Source organism: Callithrix jacchus, chromosome 5 (assembly GCF_049354715.1).
Source record: "Callithrix jacchus isolate 240 chromosome 5, calJac240_pri, whole genome shotgun sequence".
Classification (NCBI taxonomy): Eukaryota; Metazoa; Chordata; class Mammalia; order Primates; family Cebidae; genus Callithrix; species Callithrix jacchus.
This window is the reverse complement of record NC_133506.1, coordinates 96746828-96767469: the sequence shown is the minus strand read 5'-3', so window position 1 is coordinate 96767469 and position 20642 is coordinate 96746828. Positions and strand designations below refer to the sequence as shown.

General features: G+C 47.0%; 2 protein-coding genes across 24 annotated transcripts in view; one reads left to right on the top strand and one right to left on the bottom strand.

Moving 5' to 3' along the window:
- The window catches only part of MYO19 (myosin XIX), a 52508-nt gene extending 47143 nt beyond the window's left edge, over positions 1-5365 (top strand). Inside the window, 4 exon segments of the mRNA XM_078373716.1 lie at positions 1896-1981; positions 2489-2785; positions 4596-4715; positions 4718-5365. Of these exon segments, the coding sequence (XP_078229842.1) occupies positions 1896-1981; positions 2489-2785; positions 4596-4715; positions 4718-4933 (719 nt within the window). The 3' untranslated portion in view covers positions 4934-5365.
- The window catches only part of ZNHIT3 (zinc finger HIT-type containing 3), a 46603-nt gene continuing 31142 nt past the window's right edge, over positions 5182-20642 (bottom strand). For 10 of the 23 annotated variants that reach the window (XM_078373724.1, XM_078373729.1, XM_078373738.1 and 7 more), the window contains 6 exons: positions 14890-15697; positions 12566-13033; positions 12396-12427; positions 8113-8196; positions 6942-7022; positions 5182-5786 (listed from right to left, as the gene is read on the bottom strand). In XM_078373724.1, coding sequence (XP_078229850.1) covers positions 5605-5786; positions 6942-7022; positions 8113-8196; positions 12396-12427; positions 12566-12651 — 465 coding nt within the window. In that variant the 5' untranslated portion in view covers positions 12652-13033; positions 14890-15697 and the 3' untranslated portion in view covers positions 5182-5604. Of the gene's footprint in view, positions 5787-6941; positions 7023-8112; positions 8197-12395; positions 12428-12565; positions 13876-14889; positions 15698-20642 lie in introns of all 23 variants that reach the window. The other 13 variants (XM_078373725.1, XM_078373726.1, XM_078373732.1 and 10 more) reach the window with 3 other exon arrangements.

Genomic DNA, 20642 nt, shown 5'->3' with positions numbered 1-20642 from the left:
GAGATTGCAGTGAGTTGAGATTGCACCACTGCACTCCAGCCTGGGTGACACAGCAAGACTATGTCAAAAATAAAAAATAAAAATGGGCCAGGTGCTCACACCTGTAATCCCAGCACTTTGGGAGGCCACGGCGAGCGGATCACCTGAGGTCAGGAGTTCAAGACTAGCCTGACCAACATGGAGAAACCCCATCTCTACTAATATTACAAAAAATAGCTGGTCGTGGTGACATATGCATATAATCCCAGCAACTCGGGAGACGGAGGTTGCAGTGAGCTGAGATCGTGCCATTGCACTCCAGCCTGGGCAATGAGCGAAACTCCATCTCAAATAAATAAATACAATTTTTAAAAATGGCCAGGTGCGGTGGGTTAAGCCTGAAATACCAGCATTTTGGGAGGCAGAGGCAGGCAGATTACCTGTGGTCAGGAGTTTGAGGCCAGCCTGACCAACATGAAGAAACCCTGTCTCTACTAAAAATACAAAAAATTGGCCGGGCGTGATGATGGTGCATGCCTGTAGTCCCAGCTACTCGGGAGGCTGAGTCAGGAGAATTGCTTGAACCCAGGAGGCAGAGGTTGTGGTGAGCCAAGATTGCGCCATTGCACTCCAGCCTGGGCAACAAGATCAAATCTTGTCTCAAAAAAAAATAATTAAAAACATAGGCCAGGCACAGTGGCTTACACCTGTAATCCTAGCACTCTGGGAGGCCAAGGCAGGCAGATCACCTGAAGTTGGGAGTTCGAGACCAGCTTGACCAATATGGAGAAGCCCTGTCTTTACTAAAAATACAAAAAGCCGGGTGTGGTGGCACATGCTGAGGCAGGAGAATCGCTTTGAACCTGGGAGGCGGAGATTGCAGTGAGCAGAGATCGTGCCATTGCACTCCACCCTGGGCAATAAGAGCAAAACTCCATCTCTAAATAAATATAATTAACCCTATCTGGTAGCACATGCCTGTGGTGAGGCTACAGGATCGATTTGGCCTTGGAGATTGAAGCTACAGCCTTACTGAGGCTCTGGTAAACTGTTCATGCCATTTCACTCCAGACTGGGTGACAGCAAGACCCTGTTTCAAAAAAGAACAAAACGAAACAAAGAATATGGTGAAACTGTAGAGGAGGGAATAAAATGACCACCATTTTATTAATTCTATCAGTTTTTGGGTATGTGGTGGTGTGAGATCAGGACTGCATAAAGCAAACAAATTCAACTGAGGATTTTAAAAAAATTTTTTTTACCTTTTTTTTTTTTAGAGACAGGGTCTCGCTATGTTGCCCAGGCTGGAGTACAGTGGCTATTCACAGGTGCGATCCCACTACTGATCAGCACGGGACTTTTGACCTGCTCCGTTTCTGACCTGGGCCAGTTCACCCGTCCTTAGGCAACCTGGTGGTCCCCTGCTCCCGGGAGGTCACCATACTGATGCCGAACTTAGTGCGGACACCCCATCGGCATAGCACACTACAGCCCAGAACTCCTGGGCTTAAGCGATCCTCCCACCTCAGCCTCCCAAGTAGCTGGGACAACAGGCACCTGCCACTGAGCCTGGCAAAAAAAAAAAACAATTTTTAAAGGCACAGACAATCCAGACCCCTCATGTTCCCTGGGTGCTGCCCTGGACTGAGCCTGAGATGGGAAGTAACTGCCTTGCCTTCAGCCAGTCCAGGCTCCCCAGTACTCCTTCACTGTGTAGGTGTATCCAAATGTGTGGGCAGTGGAAGGAATGTTTAAAAGCCAATTTGCCTTATTTCATTTGTAGCCCAAAGTAGACATTCATTGGAAAAATATATATTTGAAACTTTGACAGCAACTGTGGTTTTGCTGCAGTCAGGTCACTAACACTCTAATGGCCCCTTTATTATCTCTCTTCTGTTCCTGGGCAAACCTCTTAGCCATTCGTTCCTGGTTAACTCGGAAACGCATCCAGAGGCTACATGCAGCTGCTACAGTCATCAAGCGCACGTGGCAGAAGTGGAGAGTAAGACATACCCGGGAAGTTGGGGTGGGCAGTGGATCAATTTTGGGGACCAGATGGTGGACCTGAGTGGGAATGCTGGCTCAGCCATTGCAATGCAGGTGGCCTTGGGCAGGTCATTCAGCCTCTGTGAGCCTCATATTATATATGCAATGGAGACAGTAACACCTACCCTGCAGGGTGGTTGTGAAGGTAGAGAGTGGTATAAGCAACTCTGGGAATATACCGAACTCTGGGATGTACACTTTAAAAGACTGGGATTTACAGCTTATCAGTTCTGTCTCGATGGGCTGTTACTTTGTTTTCAAGTAGCATATGTAAGGCCTAAGCACTGTTGCCTGGGGTGTGTATAGACTTGTGCCATATGGAACCAGTTTGGTTCAGAGCAGCCAGCTGTTCGCAACCAGGTGCCTTCGGTTCACCTTGTTAAGATTTGTTAGTTTTGATCTCCATTTTCTGCTAAGAGGGCTAGATAAATCTAAAGCTATAAAGGGATGTTTGCTTTTTAAGATCAGAATGGCCTGCCTTGCTGCTGAAGAACTGGATGATGTGGAAGAAAAACACCTCTCTCAGGCTCCTGGTTCCCTAAGTACCTCCCCACTGCAGACCAAGCTCCTGGAAGCAGTAATCCGCCTCTGGCCCCTGGGGCTTGTCCTGACCAACACAGCTATGGGTGTAGGCAGCTTTCAGAGGAAATTGGTGGTCTGGGCCTGCCTCCAGCTCCCCAGGGGCAGTCCCAGTAGCTACACCGTCCAGACAGCACAACAAGACCAGGCTGGTGTCACATCCATCCGAGCGATGCCTCAGGTAGGTTGTGCATGACAGCTTTGTTCCTGTGAACAGCAGGAGCAAAGCCTAGAACAGGGGGAGTGAGACTGGCTGGGACAAGACCTGTCCCTAACCTTACTGGGTGAACCAGAAGCCTGCACGTCCTAACCAACTGTAGGTTTGGATTATTTTTTGTAACTGGGAATCTTCCAGAGCCCTTTATCTTTTTTAAAACTGCCTCTAATTATTTCAGCATCTCTGAATCTTTTAGTTCCATTTCCAAATGCAATACTGCATTTCTAGCAAGCTCCCAGCTGATGCTGATGCTCCGCGAACCACACTGTGAGAACCAAGGCTCTAGAGGAGTCAGGAGCAGGTGATCGAAGTTTGGCCTAGGGCCAGGCACAGTGGTTCACATCTGTAATCCCAGCACTTTGGGAAGCTGAGGCGGGCGTATCCCTTGAGGTCAGGAGTTTGAGACCAGCCTGGCCAACATGGCGAAACCCCATCTCTGCTAAAAATACAAAAATTAGCCAGGCATGGTGGCACACGCCCGTAGTCCCAGTTACTCGGGAGGCTGAGCCAGGAGAATCGCTTGAACCCAAGAGGCAGAGGTTGCAGTGAGCTGAGATCGTGCCACAGAACTTCAGCATGGGTGACAAGAGTCTGTCTAAAAAAACAGTTTGGCTTAGGGTAGTAATAGGTCGATTACAGAAAAGGAAAAATTTGAGACGTAGCAAAAAAGAAACTACCCCAAGACTTGAGGGCAAAGAATCTTAATTAGTCCCACATCACAACTTGGGTTGTGATGAGTTTGTTACCTCAAATGGCACTGGATTTGGTACCATGTTTTCCTCAAATTGTATTGCTGGGTTTTTCTCGTTTTCTAGCTGAGGAAATGGCAAGCAGAGCCAGTGGTCCCAGTCCTCTGTGGGGTTGTGTTGCCCAGGATGGAGTGGTGTGTTCAAGCGATTCTCCTGCCTCAGCCTCCCGAATAACTGGGACTACAGGCATGTACCACTACGCCCAGCTTTTTTTTTTTTTTTTTTTTTTTTGTATTTTTAATAAAGACGGGTTTCACCATGTTGGCCAGGCTGGTCTCAAACTCCTGACCTCAAGTGATCTGCCTGGCTTGGCCTCCCAAAGTGCTGGGATTACAGGCATGAGCACTGCACCCAGTTTTGTGTTTTTATAATATGAGCAGCCAGGGAAAAGTCAGCCAACACACACGGGAAGTCAGTGTCACTCAGGGCTTTGTGAGTCACCCCAGCAAGCCAGGCCTCACAGAAATAAAGTGGCCAAGGAAAGATGAAAGTGTGTTGCACTGGGAGGTAGAATCCCAGGGTCTGGGTCCTGGCTCTGCCCCATTCACTGGATGATCTTAGCTAAGACACATCTTCTCAGAGCCTGTCTATAAAATGGGCTAATACTCAACCTACTGCATGGGGTGGGTCACGGCAAGGAGTAAGTGAAATGACAAGGCAGATGGAAACACCGAATTTCCATTCAGAGGAATTACTATATAGGCCTTAATCTGGATAAAATCTCCCATGAAAACACATAGGCCTGCTGGAGTGTAAACAGAAGGGTAAATGTTTAGATCTTCTGGCTTTACGCAGTCAAAGGACTGTGACAGACATTCCTCTTAGGGAGCACCCCCCTCGTAGGGTTTCCTCATGTCTCACACTGAATGGATATAATGCTTTCTATTTTAATACTGCTGTGGCCCCTAAACTAGTACTTGTCCATACCTCCTTGCATTTCTAGCATCTGCTCTGTGGGGTTGTAAGGCCCTGGCACTCCCAGGAACTGGGGCTAATGCGGCATCACTCTCTCTTCCCCCCCTCAGGGATCGATAAAGTTTCACTGCAAAAAGTCTCCATTGCGCTATGCTGACATCTGCCCTGAACCTTCACCCTACAGTGTTACCGGCTTTAATCAGATTCTGCTTGAAAGACACAGGCTGATCCACATGTGACCTCTTCTGCCTTCACTGAGCTGGGTGATCCTTGGTGCCTTTGTTTCCACAAGGCCTTTTCCTGCCAGCTGCCTTGCCAAAGACATTTAATCAGCACACAGCTGCCAAACTATTCCCACAGTGTTCCAAACACACATGACCAACAGTGTCAGCTCCAGCCTTCAAGCCAGGGTCCTGTGGCCAGTGTGTCATTGGGCCTGGGGCTCTAGGCTACATGGAGCACTGATGGAGTCAGGGCTGGTAGTTACCAAACCAGGGTTAAACATCAGGGTCCTGTTTATCTACCTTCACATATCAAACTCAGCAGCAGTCATTGACTGTCACTACAGTGAGGAACCCCATTCCACATAAGCACTTTTGGAAGAAAACAGGCCAAGTTGGCCTAAAATTGGCACTGGAATTTGGGCTAGGGAAAATTTTGTAGTTATTTCCTTTAAAAAGGAAGAAAACTTTAGTATTTAGGAAGTTTCTGATTTATTTAATGTAATTTCAAACAAATTATGAGCCCAGTGTACAATAAAATCACATCTTGATTTTATTTAGTAACACTGTTCAAGTTTAGCTCCATATCAAGCATAAAGCTTGATACCATTTATGATATCTAGCAATAGTACCAAAAGTAAAACATTTAAGAACAACCATCTGAATGTCAAGTTTTCTCTCCATAAAGGATTTGCCACCTTAAGGACCCCACATCTGCCTGAAACATAAGCCCATGTCAATGCCTGTAAAGGCCTGTATAGCCTACGTCAGCCAGCATCCTGGAAACCTCTTTTGCCTGGGGCCCCCGACACGAGCTGGTCTCCTGGAGAGAAGGGGGTAGGCAGGTTCTGGGAGTCCACAACCTTGGTTGCTTAAGCAAGCAGCACAGTAGTCCATGTTAAGAATCCTCATTCTGCGATGGTTCCACAATTCTTAAACAGCAGTCTGCAAACTCCACAAACAAGGGTTCTTGCATGCAGGCTCTCATGAGCTTTGCTTTGTCTTCCCCCTGATCGAGACTGACCATCAACTGCCTGAGGTGTGGATTGAGCAATAAGCTTCTTAATGTTGCAGATTCCCCTAAAAATTAACCAAAAAAGCTACTCTGAGTTCAAGTGGGAACACATGGAGTTGGTTGAAGAGAGAAGAAATGTTTTAAGTGTGATAAAACCATCACTAGGCGTGGTGGCTCATGCCTGTAATAGCAATTAGGGAGGTCAAAGTGGGTCATGGGCAACATGGCGAGACCCCACCTCTGTAAAATGAAAGGTGAGATCAGCGTATCCAACTATTTCCACGTTAAATGCAGTAACAGACCAGTTCTTGGTATCTTTGTAAACATTGTAACTTCGTGCCACTTCTGCTAAGAAAAAATGCTTTATCAGCACAATCACAAAGAGAATAGTATTAAGCTGCTGGCATGTTTCCTTTCCTTATAGGTATAAAAGTTGCAGAGGACAGCTATACCAAATACTATGAATGATATCTAGGCATGTGATTCAGCATGCAGCGGGACCAACAATACCACCTGCATGGTTCTTTACAGACTATAAAATTTTTCACACCTATTACCAGCTCAGCTGCAAACTCAGTCTAACTAATCATTACCATGAGACTAACTGCAGAGCATAAACTTTTGTGATTCTGTGAAATGGGAAGAATTAAATTAACAGACACCATGTACACGTAACAGAACGTTATAAGGACTGAACAAGCAGTACTACAAAAATGTGGGGCATTAACACCTGTTTCCCCTTAAAAAAAAAAATCGTGATAACCAGTCTGCATTAATGGCTGGACTGTGAACTGAGCACTGGGGATCTGAGAATACAGGTCCCTGCTGTACAAATTGGTATGTGAGAGACAAATTACCATAAATGTTACGTGATTTATTACTAATAAGTCCAAGCTGCTATGGGAAACCAAAAAAGTGCCTAATTCTGAAAGAGACACAGAAGGTCAAGAAAAGCCTAGCTGAGCAAAGAAAACTTGAACCAAGCCTTGAGGGAGGAGCAGAATTTTGCTAACCGGCAGACCAATAGGATTCCAGGCAGAAGGAATGGTGTGAGGAGGCTGGGAGGTATGAAACCCCGTATGTTTACAGAATTATGTGACTAGATAGTAACGGAGCTGCATGCCACACTTAATCAAGGATTTAGTAACTTTAAAAAAAAAACCACAATCCTTACAACACAGTAAATATCTCAACGGTTGACAAGCACAGCACAGACTTACCTAAATCCTTTAAATTCTGCAAAGAAACTCTGTCTTCTTCCTCATCACTATTGAGAAAATCAGCTATATAGTCATCATCATCTAAGGAATACAAAACAAGTCAATGGCTCATGACTAAAAAGGAGGCCTGGACACCAGATTTTAACAACTAGTTCAACAGGATAAAAATATATGCACACACGGGATAGCAATAGGGGTATTCAAGCAAGTACAGACAAAAATCCTCTTCTTCGGAGTTTGTGACTATACTAACACTCCTTTTTTAGAAGGCAGGGCTAAGTGAAAGAAGAATTGGTGATTTTAACAAATATATCCTAGTGTTCACATCCTTACTGTATTATGTGGTCCTGTGGTCTTTAGGCTTAGACCCTGGTTATCTAATAACTTATTACCCCTTCCCACCTCAACATGGCTCCATACGTCACTGCATTTCTAGCATGTGCTCTGTGGGGTTCAGTTAGGCCCTGGCACTCCCAGGAACTGGGACTAATAAACCCTTGTGGCAGGCCAATAAACTGGATGCTCTTTAAAAACCAGCCAAGCAGAATCTCCTGTGCTTTCAACATGGGCAGAAACTGCTGGCACTGCCTGAACCCAACCTAGAAATTTTTCAAAGGGCAAAAATAGGCCATGACTTTGCAGAGAATGTTCAATACCTCTTTGGTGGTATCAGAGGGGCTTCTTTCAGAGCCTGGCATGGTGCATGACACCCAGGAGGTATTAAAGAACATTTAGATGGCTGGACGGATGGGTCGACAGCCCACTACTGCAATAAGCTCTGAAACCCCAGCAGCAGCGAGGTGATCTAGGACAAAGAAAGCCTCCTGCCTGGGCTGAGCTCAGGTGAACAGACAGCCCCGCCTCCAAATTCCCAGAAGGAGACCAGCATCTGTGGGCTACAGAAGGATCCTGCCCACACGGCCCACCACAAACCCCCAAACCACAGCCATGGCCTTTCTCATCTGTTTTTCTGCCCATTTTTCTTCTGAATACTGCTTTCAGGTTGCTCATCACCCATGATGACATGGCCCCACTCCTGATGCTCAGGGCTAAAGAAGCTGTTGCTTCCCAAGGAAGACATTGTTCTGGACTCCTTGCCCAGCCCCAGTCTTCCCTTTGCCTTCCTTTCAACTTATTCTATGTGAAGTCCCTTGCAAATCAACCAACCCACCTTTGTTTTCCATAGGCCTTATAGTTTTGGCAGGAAGAGCTGATATTTTTTTCTCAACACGACGAGTTTCAGGGTTGCACTGTTCTGAAAAAGACACAAATCCCAGGCCCACATTACCTCCATTTCAGCGGCAGGGCTGCACCTCCCCACCAAGTTAGCATCTAGGTAGGAAGCAAGTGTCTGCGGTAAGGGTGCCCAGGAATGTGGAAGTCTTGAGAGATCAAAGCAAGTGGCAGGTTAAGGAAAACCACCAGCAGCCTGAGCCTGGCAGGAGGGCTGGGGAAGCAGGGCTCGCTCACACCCCGAAAGAAGCTGTCCCCATCCTCCCTACCCTGCCGAATGTTATTCTCACCACAATTACTTGGGGTGTTTGAAACAGCTGCTATAAACCAGATACCAGATGGGATAAAACCAGGGACAAAACAACCAAAGAACTTAGAGTCAAGAGAAGGCCAGCTATGCTGGCTCACACCTGTAATCCCAACACTCAGACACCAATGTGGAAGGATCACCTGAGACCAGCCTGGGCAACATAGCAAGACCGTGTCTCTACAAAAAATAAAATCAGCCAGCCATGGTGGTGCACACATGTGGTCTCAGCTACTCAGGAGGCTGAGGCAGAAGGATCACTTAAGCTCAGTATGTCAAGGCTACAGTGAGCTGTGATCATACTACTGCACTCCACCCTGGGTGACAGAATCAACAGAGCATGAGGTCACAGGAAACGGTTCTGAGGACACAAAGACAGAATCAGTTTGTAGAGGCTTAAAATTTAGACTTGACAATATGCTATGGAAAAGTTCTAGTAACCTAGGTGGCAGTTATGACAGACGCCACTGACTAAGTGCCAAGCACTGTGCCAGGTACACAGTGAGATACACAATGGCTCAAGGAACCTTTACAAAGCCCCCATGACATGGAGACTGTTAATTTACTTAGAGATGAAAGGATTAAATAATTTTCTTGTAATAAACTTGTCCATTGGGGTTCACAGCTAGTAAGTAGCAGAGGCAGATTTGGAGTCCAGGTCTAACTTTACGACTGTGCTATACGTGTAAGGAACACAGCAGGAGGGACTGAAGGAGAGGTTAATTTTCTGGGTGGTACCTGATCCTGAAATACAGACATTTGTGTCTAAAGGACTCAAAAAGAGGCTGGAGCTATAAAGATTTGGATGTCAGTAATAAAAAAAAGTAGGCCGGGCGCAGTGGCTCACACCTGTAATCCCAGCACTTTGGGAGGCCTAGGCGGGCGGGTCACGAGCTCAGGAGTTCAAGACTAGCCTGGCCAATATGGCAAAACCCCACCTCTATTAAAAATACAAAAATTAGCCGGGTGTGGTGGCGCACACCTATAGTCCCAGCTACTTGGGAGGATGGAGAATCGCCTGAACCCGGGAGGCGGAGGTTGCAGTGAGTCAAGATCACGCCACTGCACTCCAGCCTGGGCAACAGAGCAAGGCTCTGTCTAAAAAAAAAAAAAACTGAGAGACATGAATAAAGGGAGGAGAGACTGAGCACAGTGGCTCCTAACTATAATCCCAGCACTTTGGGAGGTTGTGGCAGGAGGAATGCTTAAGCCCAGGAGTCCAAGACCAGCCTGGGCAATATAGTGAGACCCCATCTCTACAAAAAATAAAGTTCATCTCCGCTACTCAGGAGGCTAAGGTGGGAGGATCACTTGGGCCCAGAAGGCTGAGGGTGCAATGAGCTGTGATCACACCACTGCACTCCATCATGGGCAACAGAGTAAGACCTTGTCTCAAAAAAAAAAAAAAAAAAAAAAAAAAAAACAATAGCAAGAGGATCTACAGCTATGCCACCCTGAATACACCCTATCTCATCTAAGAAGCTAGAGCAGGGTCAGGCCTGGTTAGGATTTCAATGGGAAAATGAGAGGACAGAATACCACAGAGCAGTATCTTCCCAGCTTACAAAGAAGAATATCAAGAAAGAAGAAGCCAAGCACAGCAGATATTCATAGGAATCAAGAAAGATGACAGGTGGGCACGGGTAGCTCATGTCTGTAATCCCAACACTTTGGAAGGCCAAGATGGGAGGATCACTTGAGCCCAGGAGGTCAAGACCAGCCCAGGCTATATGGGACCTCATCTCCACAAAAATTAAAAATAAATAAGCCAGGTATGGTGGCACATGCCTGTAGTCCCAACTGTTTGGGAGGCTGAGGTAGGACACTGCCTCCCAGCTGTTTGGGAGGCTGAGCCCAGGAAGTCAAGGCTGTAGTGAGCAGTGTTTGTACCACTGCACTCCAGCCTGAGTGACAGAGCAAGACACACACACACACACACAAAAAAGACAAAAGTGTCCAACAAATGTGGCTATCAGAAATTTCTGATAAAAATTATTTTTCATTAAATACCACTTTAACACTGCCTATAGCAGCAACAAAGGCAAAATTAATGTACATATCCACCAATAAGAAAAATATTAAAATGACCATACTATCCAAAGCAATCTACAGAGTCAATGCAATCCCTATCAAAATACCAACGACACTCTTCGCAGAAATTTTTTTAAAATCCTAAAATTGGTATGGAACCACAAAAGACCCCCAATAGGCAAAGCAATCCTGAGCAAACAGAACAAGGCTGGAGGCATCACCAGTACTTGGCCTCAAAATATACTATAGAGCTGTAATATCTAAAACAGCATGGTACTAGCATAAAAATACACACACAGATCAACGGAACAGAATAAAAAACCCAGACATATATAAAGTCATACATTTATAGCCAACTGACTTTCCACAAAGGCACCAAGAGCGTATATGGGGGGAAGCACTCTTCAATAAATGGTACAGTATTGAAAACAGTAACTGTAAGGATAACCATATGCAGAATTAAACTAGATCCTTATCTGTCACCATATATAAACATCAAAATGGATTAAAGACCTAAATATAAGACCTGAAACTGAAATTAGTATAAGAAAACACAGGGGAAATGCTTCAGGACATTGGTCTGGGCAATGATTTTATGAATAAAATCTCAAAACACAGGCAACAAAAGCAAAAATAGGCAAATGGAATTCTATTACACGACAAAGCTTCTGTACAATAAAGGGAATAACAGAGTGAAGAGACAACCTATAGGATGGGAGAAGATATCTGCAAAATATTCATCTGACAAAGGGTTAATATCCAGAACATACAAGAAGCTCGCCACTAAAAAAAAAAAAAAAAAAAAAAAAACCCAAAAAACAAAAATACATTTAAATGGACAAATGGGTCACCCAAGGTGGCTCACGCCTGTAATCCCAGCACTTTGGAAGGCCGAGGCGGATGGATCATGAGGTCAAGAGATCGAGACCATCCTGGTCAACAAGGTGAAACCCCATCTCTACTAATAATATAAAAAATTAGCTGGGCACGGTGGCGTGTGCCTGTAATTCCAGCTACTCAGGAGGCTGACGCAGAATTGCCTGAACCCAGGAGATGGAGGTTGCGGTGAGCCGAGATCCCGCCATTGCACTCCAGCCTGGGTAACAAGAGTGAAACTCCGTCTCAACAAAAGAAAAAAAGAAAATGGAGTTCAAGACCAACCTGGCCAACATGGTGAAACCTCGTCTCTACTAAAAACACAAAAATTAGCCGGGAATAAGTGGCAGGCACCTGTAATTCCAGCTACTCTGGTGGCTGAGGCAGAAGAATCACCTGAACCCGGGAAGCGGAGGTTGCAGTGAGCTGAGATCATGCCACTGTACTCCAGCTTGGACGACAAGAGCAAGACTCCGTCTCAAAAAAATAAAATGGACAAATGATCTGAATAGACACTTCTCAAAAGACATACAAATGACCACCAAGTATATGAAAAAATTAGTTCAACATCACTAATCATTGGGGACATGCAAGTCAAAACCACAATGAGATATCATCTCACCGAAGAAAGAATGGCAATTATCAAAACAAAAAATAACATGCTGGCAAGGATATGGAGAAAAGGAAACTCTTTAAACACTGTTGTTGGGAACGTAAATTGGTATAGTAATTATGGAAAACAGCATGGAGGTTCCTCCACAGAAGGGCGGAGTAGAAGAAAGGCTACCGACTGTTCAAAATCCGGAGTGCGATCACAGGCAGGGACAACACAGAAAACTGTCCGACACACAGGAAGAGGCGTATGACACCAAGTCAGAGAAAACAAGGCTCCTGCAGAACCCACGGAGACGAGAGGAGGTAAACGATGCACAGCCAACACGGCAGTGGAACTAGGGGGCTGCCCCGCGCGAGGAGGGGGCCGAGGGCTGGCGGGGACGAGGACTCACCTTTGTGTTTCCGGAAGCAAGCCACCGAGCAGCTGTAACAAGAGAGGGCCAAGGCCGCGTCAGCACCGAGAGCCCGTGGCCTCTCCTGCAGCCCGCGGGTTCCTGCCGTCCCGCCCTCCCGCTGCGGCCCGACACCCGCACCCCCCGGACCCCGCGACCTTCCCACTCACTAGGGCACGCGGCAAGCCGGGCAGCGGTATTTGGGCTTCTCCAAGCAGATCACGCACACAATGCTGCTACAATTGAGCGACGCCATGGCCTCGGGGAAGGAGACGGCTTCCCGCGCAACCGTGCGCGCGCCCACCTCTTTTTCCGTTTCCTAAGCGGGGACCAATCAGCACTCCGCAGGCAGGCAAAAGCAATGGATTGATCCTGCTCACCGTCCCAGTCCTTGTAAGTAGAGCGTCGACACACTCGATGCGCCTCAAGTAGTTGCGTCCCAGGTTTTCCTTGATTCTATGACAGCTTCGAAGAACTTGTTATGTAGCCCTGTCCTTATGCGGCCGTGTGGCTTGGAGCAAGTATTCGACACTCCAGGTGTATTGCCCCGCATGTAAAAAACATAAACAAAGGCCGGGGGGCGCGGTGGCTCAGGCCTGTAATCCCAGCACTTTGGGAGGCTGAGGCAGGAGGATTACCTGAGGTCGGGAGTTCGAGACCAGCCTGATCAACATAGAGAAACCCTGTCTCTACTAAAAATACAAAATTAACCGAGCGTGGTGGTGCATGCCTGTAATCCCAGCTACTCGGGAGGCTGAGGCAGGAGAATCGTTTGAACCTGGGAGGTGGAGGTTGCAGTGGGCCGAGATGGCACCACTGTACTCCAGCCTGGGCAACAAGAGCCAAACTACATCTCGAAGAAAAAAAAAAGTCGTTTACTTTCTGGCTTAGACTTCCTGAATCTTGCAGGGACATTACGATTCTTCTGCCCATCTCATCTGCTTATTCTTGGTGAAGGAGAAGTCCACACTCTGGGCAAGTCAGAGTCATTTGGATCGCAAAATAGACAGGAACCTGGCCTTCCCAGCCTAGGCCATTTTTCCTTTTTTTTTTTCGAGACAGAGTCTCACTCTGTTGCCAGAATGGAGTGCAGTGGCACTATCTCGGCTCACTGCAACCTCCACCTCCCGGTTTCAAGCAATTCCCCTGCCTCAGCCTCCCCAGTAGCTGGAACTACAGGCGCCTGCCACCACGCCCAGCTAATTTTTGGATTTTAGTAGAGACGGGGATTCACCATGTTGGCCAGGATGGTCTCAATCTCCTGACCTTGTGATCTGCCCGCCTCGGCCTCCCACAGTGCTGGGATTACAGGTGTGAGCCACCGTGCCCAGCCTAGCCTAGGCCATTTTTCAGTTGGGAAAGAAAGATAAGGCTGGCCACTGGCAAGTGTTTATTGAGCTCCAACTGTGAGCCCTTCAATGCTGGGGACCCCCCAGGACTTCTAATGAAGATGTGGTCTCTGTCCTCTGGAAACCTAATGCTTAGAGAGAAAGTTGGATGGGGAAACAGGGAGGGAAGAGACTAACTCTTAGGGTCCTGCCAGAGCTAGCCTGCACCTGCACGTCCCTGAGAGTGAGTGCTCCTTAAATTTTGCACTCTAGGCTTCTCACACCTCCCCATAGTCCCGGCCCTAGTGTGCTAATTGACCAGGAAGCAGGCCAGTAACCACTGGCCCCAAGACAGGGATCCCAGGCAGATGAATCTGGACAGATGGGTGATGGTGGGACTTGAATGCCACCACAAACTTACATTTAGACAAAGTCATGGGTTTGTTTAGAAACTTTGCTTACAACTGGGCATAGCCCAGCCTTACCTTGGCTCCCATCCCACCTGCACTGGGCCCTTGAAGGGCCATAAATTGCCCTCACCCCTAAGCACCTCCTCTTCTGTGTTGGCTGTTCAGCCTTCAGGCCCCCACTTCAATAAATATGTCTACAGGGATGGATCTGCAACAACCAAGGCAGTGGTTGGAAACGGCTCAACCCCCTCCCTGGCTGTGTGACCTGGAGGGGTTGGTTACCCCCTCTGAGCTCCCTCATCTATTAGAGTGGATGTGTGGACCTATTTTACTGAGCTGTTGTAAAGCAGAGAGGAGACCATGTGCAAAAAGGTTTAATCTTAAGTGCTACATGATATCTAGAAAGAGTCTAACTCTTGGATCTCCATCTGGACCACATGAACATACGTCCCAAGCCCCAAGCCAGACCCCTCCAAAACAATTCTGCCATCTGCTTCTCGAGTAGGAAGTGAGCAATGATCCTTCCTTTGGGCGTGGTGGCCTTAGAACTCAGTCCAGTCCTCAGGGCTGAAGCTACTAGGCCATCTGGCCACCTGCCTGTGCTGCTTACAGTGGCCCCAGCCTCCCACCTCTAGACCCAGCCAAGAATCCAAAACAGGTCCACACAGGCCCAGTAACCTGCAGCATTCCTCATATTATTCAACAGTTGTACAATAATAATTTGAACTTGAAGCATCCCAGAAGGTCCAAGCTTACCTGGGAAGGCCAGAGAAGGCCAGTGACTTGTCCAGGGTCACACTTAAATCCTCTGCCAAGCCTGGCATGGAGGCACCAGCCTGTAGTCCCAGCTACATGGAAGGTTGAGGTTGGAGGCTCACTTGAGCCCAGGAGTTCAGTGCTGCAGTGAGCTATGATTGTGCCACTGCATTCCAGCCAGGGTGACAAAGACAGAGACCCAACTTAAAGAAGAAAAATTCAGGCCAGGTGCAGTGACTCACGCCTGTGATTCCAGCACTTTCGGAGGCCAAGGCAGGCAGATTACTTGAGGCCAGGAGTTCAAGATCAGCCTGGGCAACATAGCAAAACCCTGTCTCTACTAAAAACAGAAAACATTAACTAGGTGTGGTGGTGCATGCCTGTAATCCCAACTACTAGGGAGGCTGAGGCACAAGAATCGCTGGAACTCAAGAGGCAAAGGTTGCAGTGAGTCAAGATCATGCCACTGCACTCTAGCCTGGGTGACCAAGCAAGACTGTCTCTAAAAAAATTTTTGTTTTAAAATTAAATTTAAACTCCTGTGCCCAACCGGGTAAAGTGGCTCATGCTGGTACATCCCAGCACTTTGGAAGGCCGAGGCAGGCACATGGCTTGAGCCCAGGAGTTCAAGACCAGCCTGGGCAACATGGCAAAAACTCGTCTCTACCCAAAAAGATACAAAAACTAGCTGGGGGCATGATGTGAGTCTATAATGCCAGCTACTCAGGAGGTTGAGGTAGGGAGAATCACTTCAGCTCAGGAGGAGGAGGTTGCAGTGAGTGTCCAGCGTGGGCGACAGAGCAGGACCCTGTCTCAAAAGGAAGAGAGAGAAAGAAAATAAAATCCTGTGTGCTGTCTGGCACCCGTAGAAATTTGCCCACTGTGGAGGACATCACCACTGCCTGACTGATTTGTCCCGTGATGTGTGCACCGAGGCTGAGGCCAGAGACAGTCCTAATCATTTTCAGGGCTCAGTCTCTCCCACCTGCACCCAAACCATGCTGACTCCCCTACCTGCAAGTGTACAGATGGTGACTCCAGAAAAAAAGAAAGAAAGAAAAGAAAGGAAAGAAAAGAAAATTTGGCCAGTCATGGTGACTCACACCTGTAATCCCAGCACTTTGGGAAGCCAAGTCAGGTGGCTCACGAGGTCAGGGGATTGAGACCATCCTGGCCAACAAAGGGAAACCCGTGTCTACTAAAATACAAAAAATTAGCTGAGTGTGGTGGTGTGTGCCTGTAGTCCCAGCTGCTCAGGAGGCTGAGGCAGGGGAATTGCTTGCACTCAGGAGACAGGTTGCAGTGAGCTGAGATCGTGCCACTGCATTCCAGCCTGGCAACAGCAAGATTCCATCTAGAAAGAAAGACAGAAAAGAAAGAAAAAGAAAGAAAGAAAAGAGAAAGAAAAAGGAAGGAAGGGTAAGAAAAGAAAGGAAAAGAAAGAAGAAAGGGAGGGAGGGAGAAGGAAGGAAGGAAAGAAGGAAGGAAGGAAGGAAGGAGGGAGGGAGGGAGGGAGGGAGGGAGGGAGGGAAGGAAAAGACTGATTCATGGAAAACTTCCCATGTACATCCCTGCAGGGAAGAGGCCCCTCCTCTACTCTGGACACCCACAGCTTGCCCTGACCTTCACACCCCTCGTCCTCTAAGGTCCAGAAAGGAGGTGGGCTCAGCACGATGGCAGTGAGGTGGTGGCACACCACGATGCCCAGTCCAGCTCCTTCAGGCAGTGGCCAGTTCAGACAGAAAGGGGGCTGTGTGACCTTCGACCCTGCAACTAGATGTCCACACTGATGTCCCCACCAGACCCGTCCTAGTGGCCTCCCAGGGCTGTCTTGGGCCTCCTGGGTGTCAGCCTAGGATGCAGTGCGGGCCCTGGAGAGAGAGGCGTGGTTGTCGAATTTTTCAGAGCTCCGCCCCCTGGCAGCGCTGTCCCGCGCGTTCGAGGAGAGTCGGGGCCAATCCCACTGCCGGAGACGCAAGACTCAGCGCCTCGTCCCGCCAGAGGGCGCTCCAGGCCCGCACTGCCCGGGTGGAGCACGCTCGCCCGGATTCCCGCTCGCACCCGCCTGCCCCCCATCCGGTGCACAAGGCTCAGCTGTCTGGCCGCACCGGGAAGAGCAATTCCAGGCTGTGATCTGCACCTGGGACATTGCCAGGCGGCAGGAACGTGCATCGAGAGCGTGGGGCGAAGCGGGCAACCCGATGCCCACGAGTGTTCCCTGCGCCCACCGAGAACTCCGTGTGCCACTGGCTGTCCAGGGGCGGTTCCCCGCGGTGCCCAGGGCACAGATGAGCCAGGGCCGACACCAGAAGTGACTACGATGGGCTCTTTGGGGACTGCTGCCACGTTCGCACCTGCATGCCTCGGTTTCCCCTCTGGTATCTAAGAGTAGTTCAGATGTTAAAGTGAGTGACATTGCTGGTGGGAGTGAAATGAAGGAGGCCTGAGTTTCCGGTGGAGTGGGTGAGCCCAGTAATTGGTTTCCAAAAACTCTGCATATTATTTCATACTTATGGAATTATATCCATCCTCCAATTCTAGACTGAACAACAATATGACCCGCGGTTAGACTTCATGGAGAACTTCCAAACTACAAAAGAGATAGAGAACAATTGCATTCTCCACAGTCGCAGAACTCTTGGTAGAGCACAGATAACAAAAGTCGCCATTGTTCTCTGGACACACCCTACCTTGCCCAACCCATTTTTCTTTTCTCACACTCACTCCCACTTGCAAATGCACATCGATCTTCCACCTGACATTCCCAAGGACACACAGAGATTCGAAGAGTCAGGGCTGCCCAACCAGCTTCTCCAAGAAGCCTCTAAAGATGCCTGTGGAGCGGGCATGCAGCCCTGGGCTTTTCACAAACCTCTGAACCCACCTCCACCTCCCACAAGGCAGCAGTGCATAAGAACTCTGCTCAGTGAGGGGCAGGGAAGAGGAATGGAGACCCCAGGTTTATCTCCTTATCATTTAAAAATGAGGGCAAGACACAGACTTTTTCAGAAAAAAAACCAACAGGATTCTTCACTAGCAGATCTACACGACAAGAAATGTCAAAGAAAGTTATTCAGGCAAAAGGAAAATGACATGAGATGGAAATTTGGATCTGCACAAAGGAGCACCAAAAATTGTAAACATATAGGTAAACTCAAAACGACATTTTTACTTTTTTGAGACGGAGTCTTACTCTGTCACCCAGGCTGGAGAGCAGTGACGCAATCTCAGCTCACTGCAACCTCTGCCTCCTGGGTTTAAGCGATTCTCCTGCCTCAGCCTCCTGAGTAGCTGGGACTACAGGCGCCCACCACCATGTCTGGCTAATTTTTGTATTTTTAGTACAGACAGGGTTTCACCATGTTAGCCAGTCTGGTCTCGAACTCCCGGTCTCAGGTGATTCACCCGACTCAGCCTCCCAAAGTGCTGGGATTACAGGTGTGAGCCACTGTGCCTGGCCCATTTTTACCTTTTTAATCTATTTAAATGACAATAGGTTCAAGCAAATATAACAATACATTGTGCAGTTTGTAGCACATGTAAATTTAAATATATGAAAGTAATAAGATTTTCATAAAACATAGAAATGGTGGAGGGAAACAGAAGTTAATAGGTAAGACTCATATACTACATGCCATGGTAGAAAATTATTACCTCCACTGTAGAGGTAAAATGGCATCAGGTACTCAAGATCAAAGACAGCAGGATTGTGGAGTAGTACTTCAATGAAAAAAGAGAGACAGAGAAAAGCTAGCAAAAAATAAAAGAAAAAAAAGCAAATGGGATAATTAAAAAGAAATAGCAAGATGATAAACCCATCTGTATCAACATATTAAATGTAAATGGTGACCCAGCACCATGGCTCACACCTGTAATCCCAGAACTTTGGTAGGCCAAGGAGGGCAGACTACTTGAGGTAAGGAGTTCAAGATCAGCCTAGGCAACGTGGTAAAACCCTGTCTTTACTAAAAATATAAAAATTAGACAGACATGGTGGCAGGTACCTGTAATCCCAGCTACTCAGGAGACTGAGACATGAGAATCACTTGAACCTGGGAAGCAGAGGTTGCAGTGAGCCAAGATTGCCCACTGTATTCCAGCCTGGGCAACAGAGTGAAACTCTGTTTCAAAAAAAAAAAAAAAAAGTAAATAGTTTCTAAACACCTAGTTAAAAGACAGATATTGCCATATTGGATTAAAAAAAAAAAAAGCAAGAACCAATTAACTGCCCTCTATAAGAAACCCATGCTAAGTATAAAGACACAGAAAGTTTAAAAGTTAAAATAAGGGCCGAGCTCAGTGGCTCACCCCTGTAATCCCAGCACTTTGGGAGCCTGAGGCGGGTGGATCACCTGAGGTCAGGAGTTGGAGACCAGCCTGGCCAACATGGCGAAACCTCGTCTTTACTAAAAATACAAAAATTAGCCGGGCATGGTGGTGGGCACCTGTAATTCCAGCTACGCAGGAGGCTGATGCAGGGGAATCACTTGAATCTCGGAGGCAGAGCTTTTGGTGCACTCCAGCTTGGGCAACACAGTGAGACTCCATCTCAAAAAATAAAAATAAAAATAAGGCTGGGTGTGGTGGCTCATGCCTGTAATCCAAGCACTTTGGAGGCCAAGGTGGGCGAATCACCTGAGGTTGGGAGTTCAAGACCAGCCTGACCAACATGGAGAAACCACGTCTTTATTAAAAAATAAATAAATAAATAAATAAAAATAAAAGCTAAAATATGGAAAAAATATATATACCATGCAAACACTAATCAAAAGAAAGCTGGAGTCGTTATATTACGATGAAACAAAGTAGATTTCAAAGCAAGGAATATTACTAGGATATAGAGGGGCAGTTTATAAAGATAAAAGTATCAATTTATCAAAACATAACTCTCCTAAATGTGTATGTGTCTAATAGCAGTTACAGAAAGCAAAAACAAACAGACCCTTAAGGAGAAATAGATAAATCCACAACAGGATTGGAGATCAGTAATTGATGAAGATAGTAGGAAAAAAATGGGTAAGAATATAAAAAAACTTTTTTTTTTTTTTTGAGATGGAGTTTCACTCTTCTTGCCCAGGCGGGAGTGCAGTGGCACAACCTCAGCTCACTACAACCTCTGCCTTCCAGGTTAAAGCAATTCTCCTGCCTCAGCCTCCCAAGTAACTGAAATTACAGGAATGTGCCACCATGTCTGGCTAGTACAGACAGGGTTTCACCATGTTGGTCAGACTGGTCTCAAACTCCTGACTTCAAGTAATCCACCTGCCTCAGCCTCCCAAACTGTTAGGATTACAGACATGGCCACTGTGCCTGGCCAGAATGTAAAACCTTGAACAACACTATCAACCCACTTGACCCAATTGACATTTATAGGCAACTCTATCCAAGTATACATTATTTTCATGTGCACACTGAACATTCTCCAAAATAGATCATATGCAGGACCATAAAACACATTTCAACAAATTCAAAAGAATTGAAGCCATTCAAAGTATGTTCTCTAACCACAAAAGAACTAAATTAACAATCAATAACAGGAATATTTATGGAAAATCCTCAAATATTTGGAAACTAAAAAATACAAATTACGTATGCCTCAGCCACGTGCAGTGGCACACACCAGTAGTCCCAGCTACTCCGGAAGGCTGAGGTGGGAGGATCACTTCAGCCTGGGAATTCATAGATAGCCTGGGTAACACAGAAAGATTCTGTCTCTAAAAAAATAGAAGTTAAAAAAAAAATAGTAATGCATG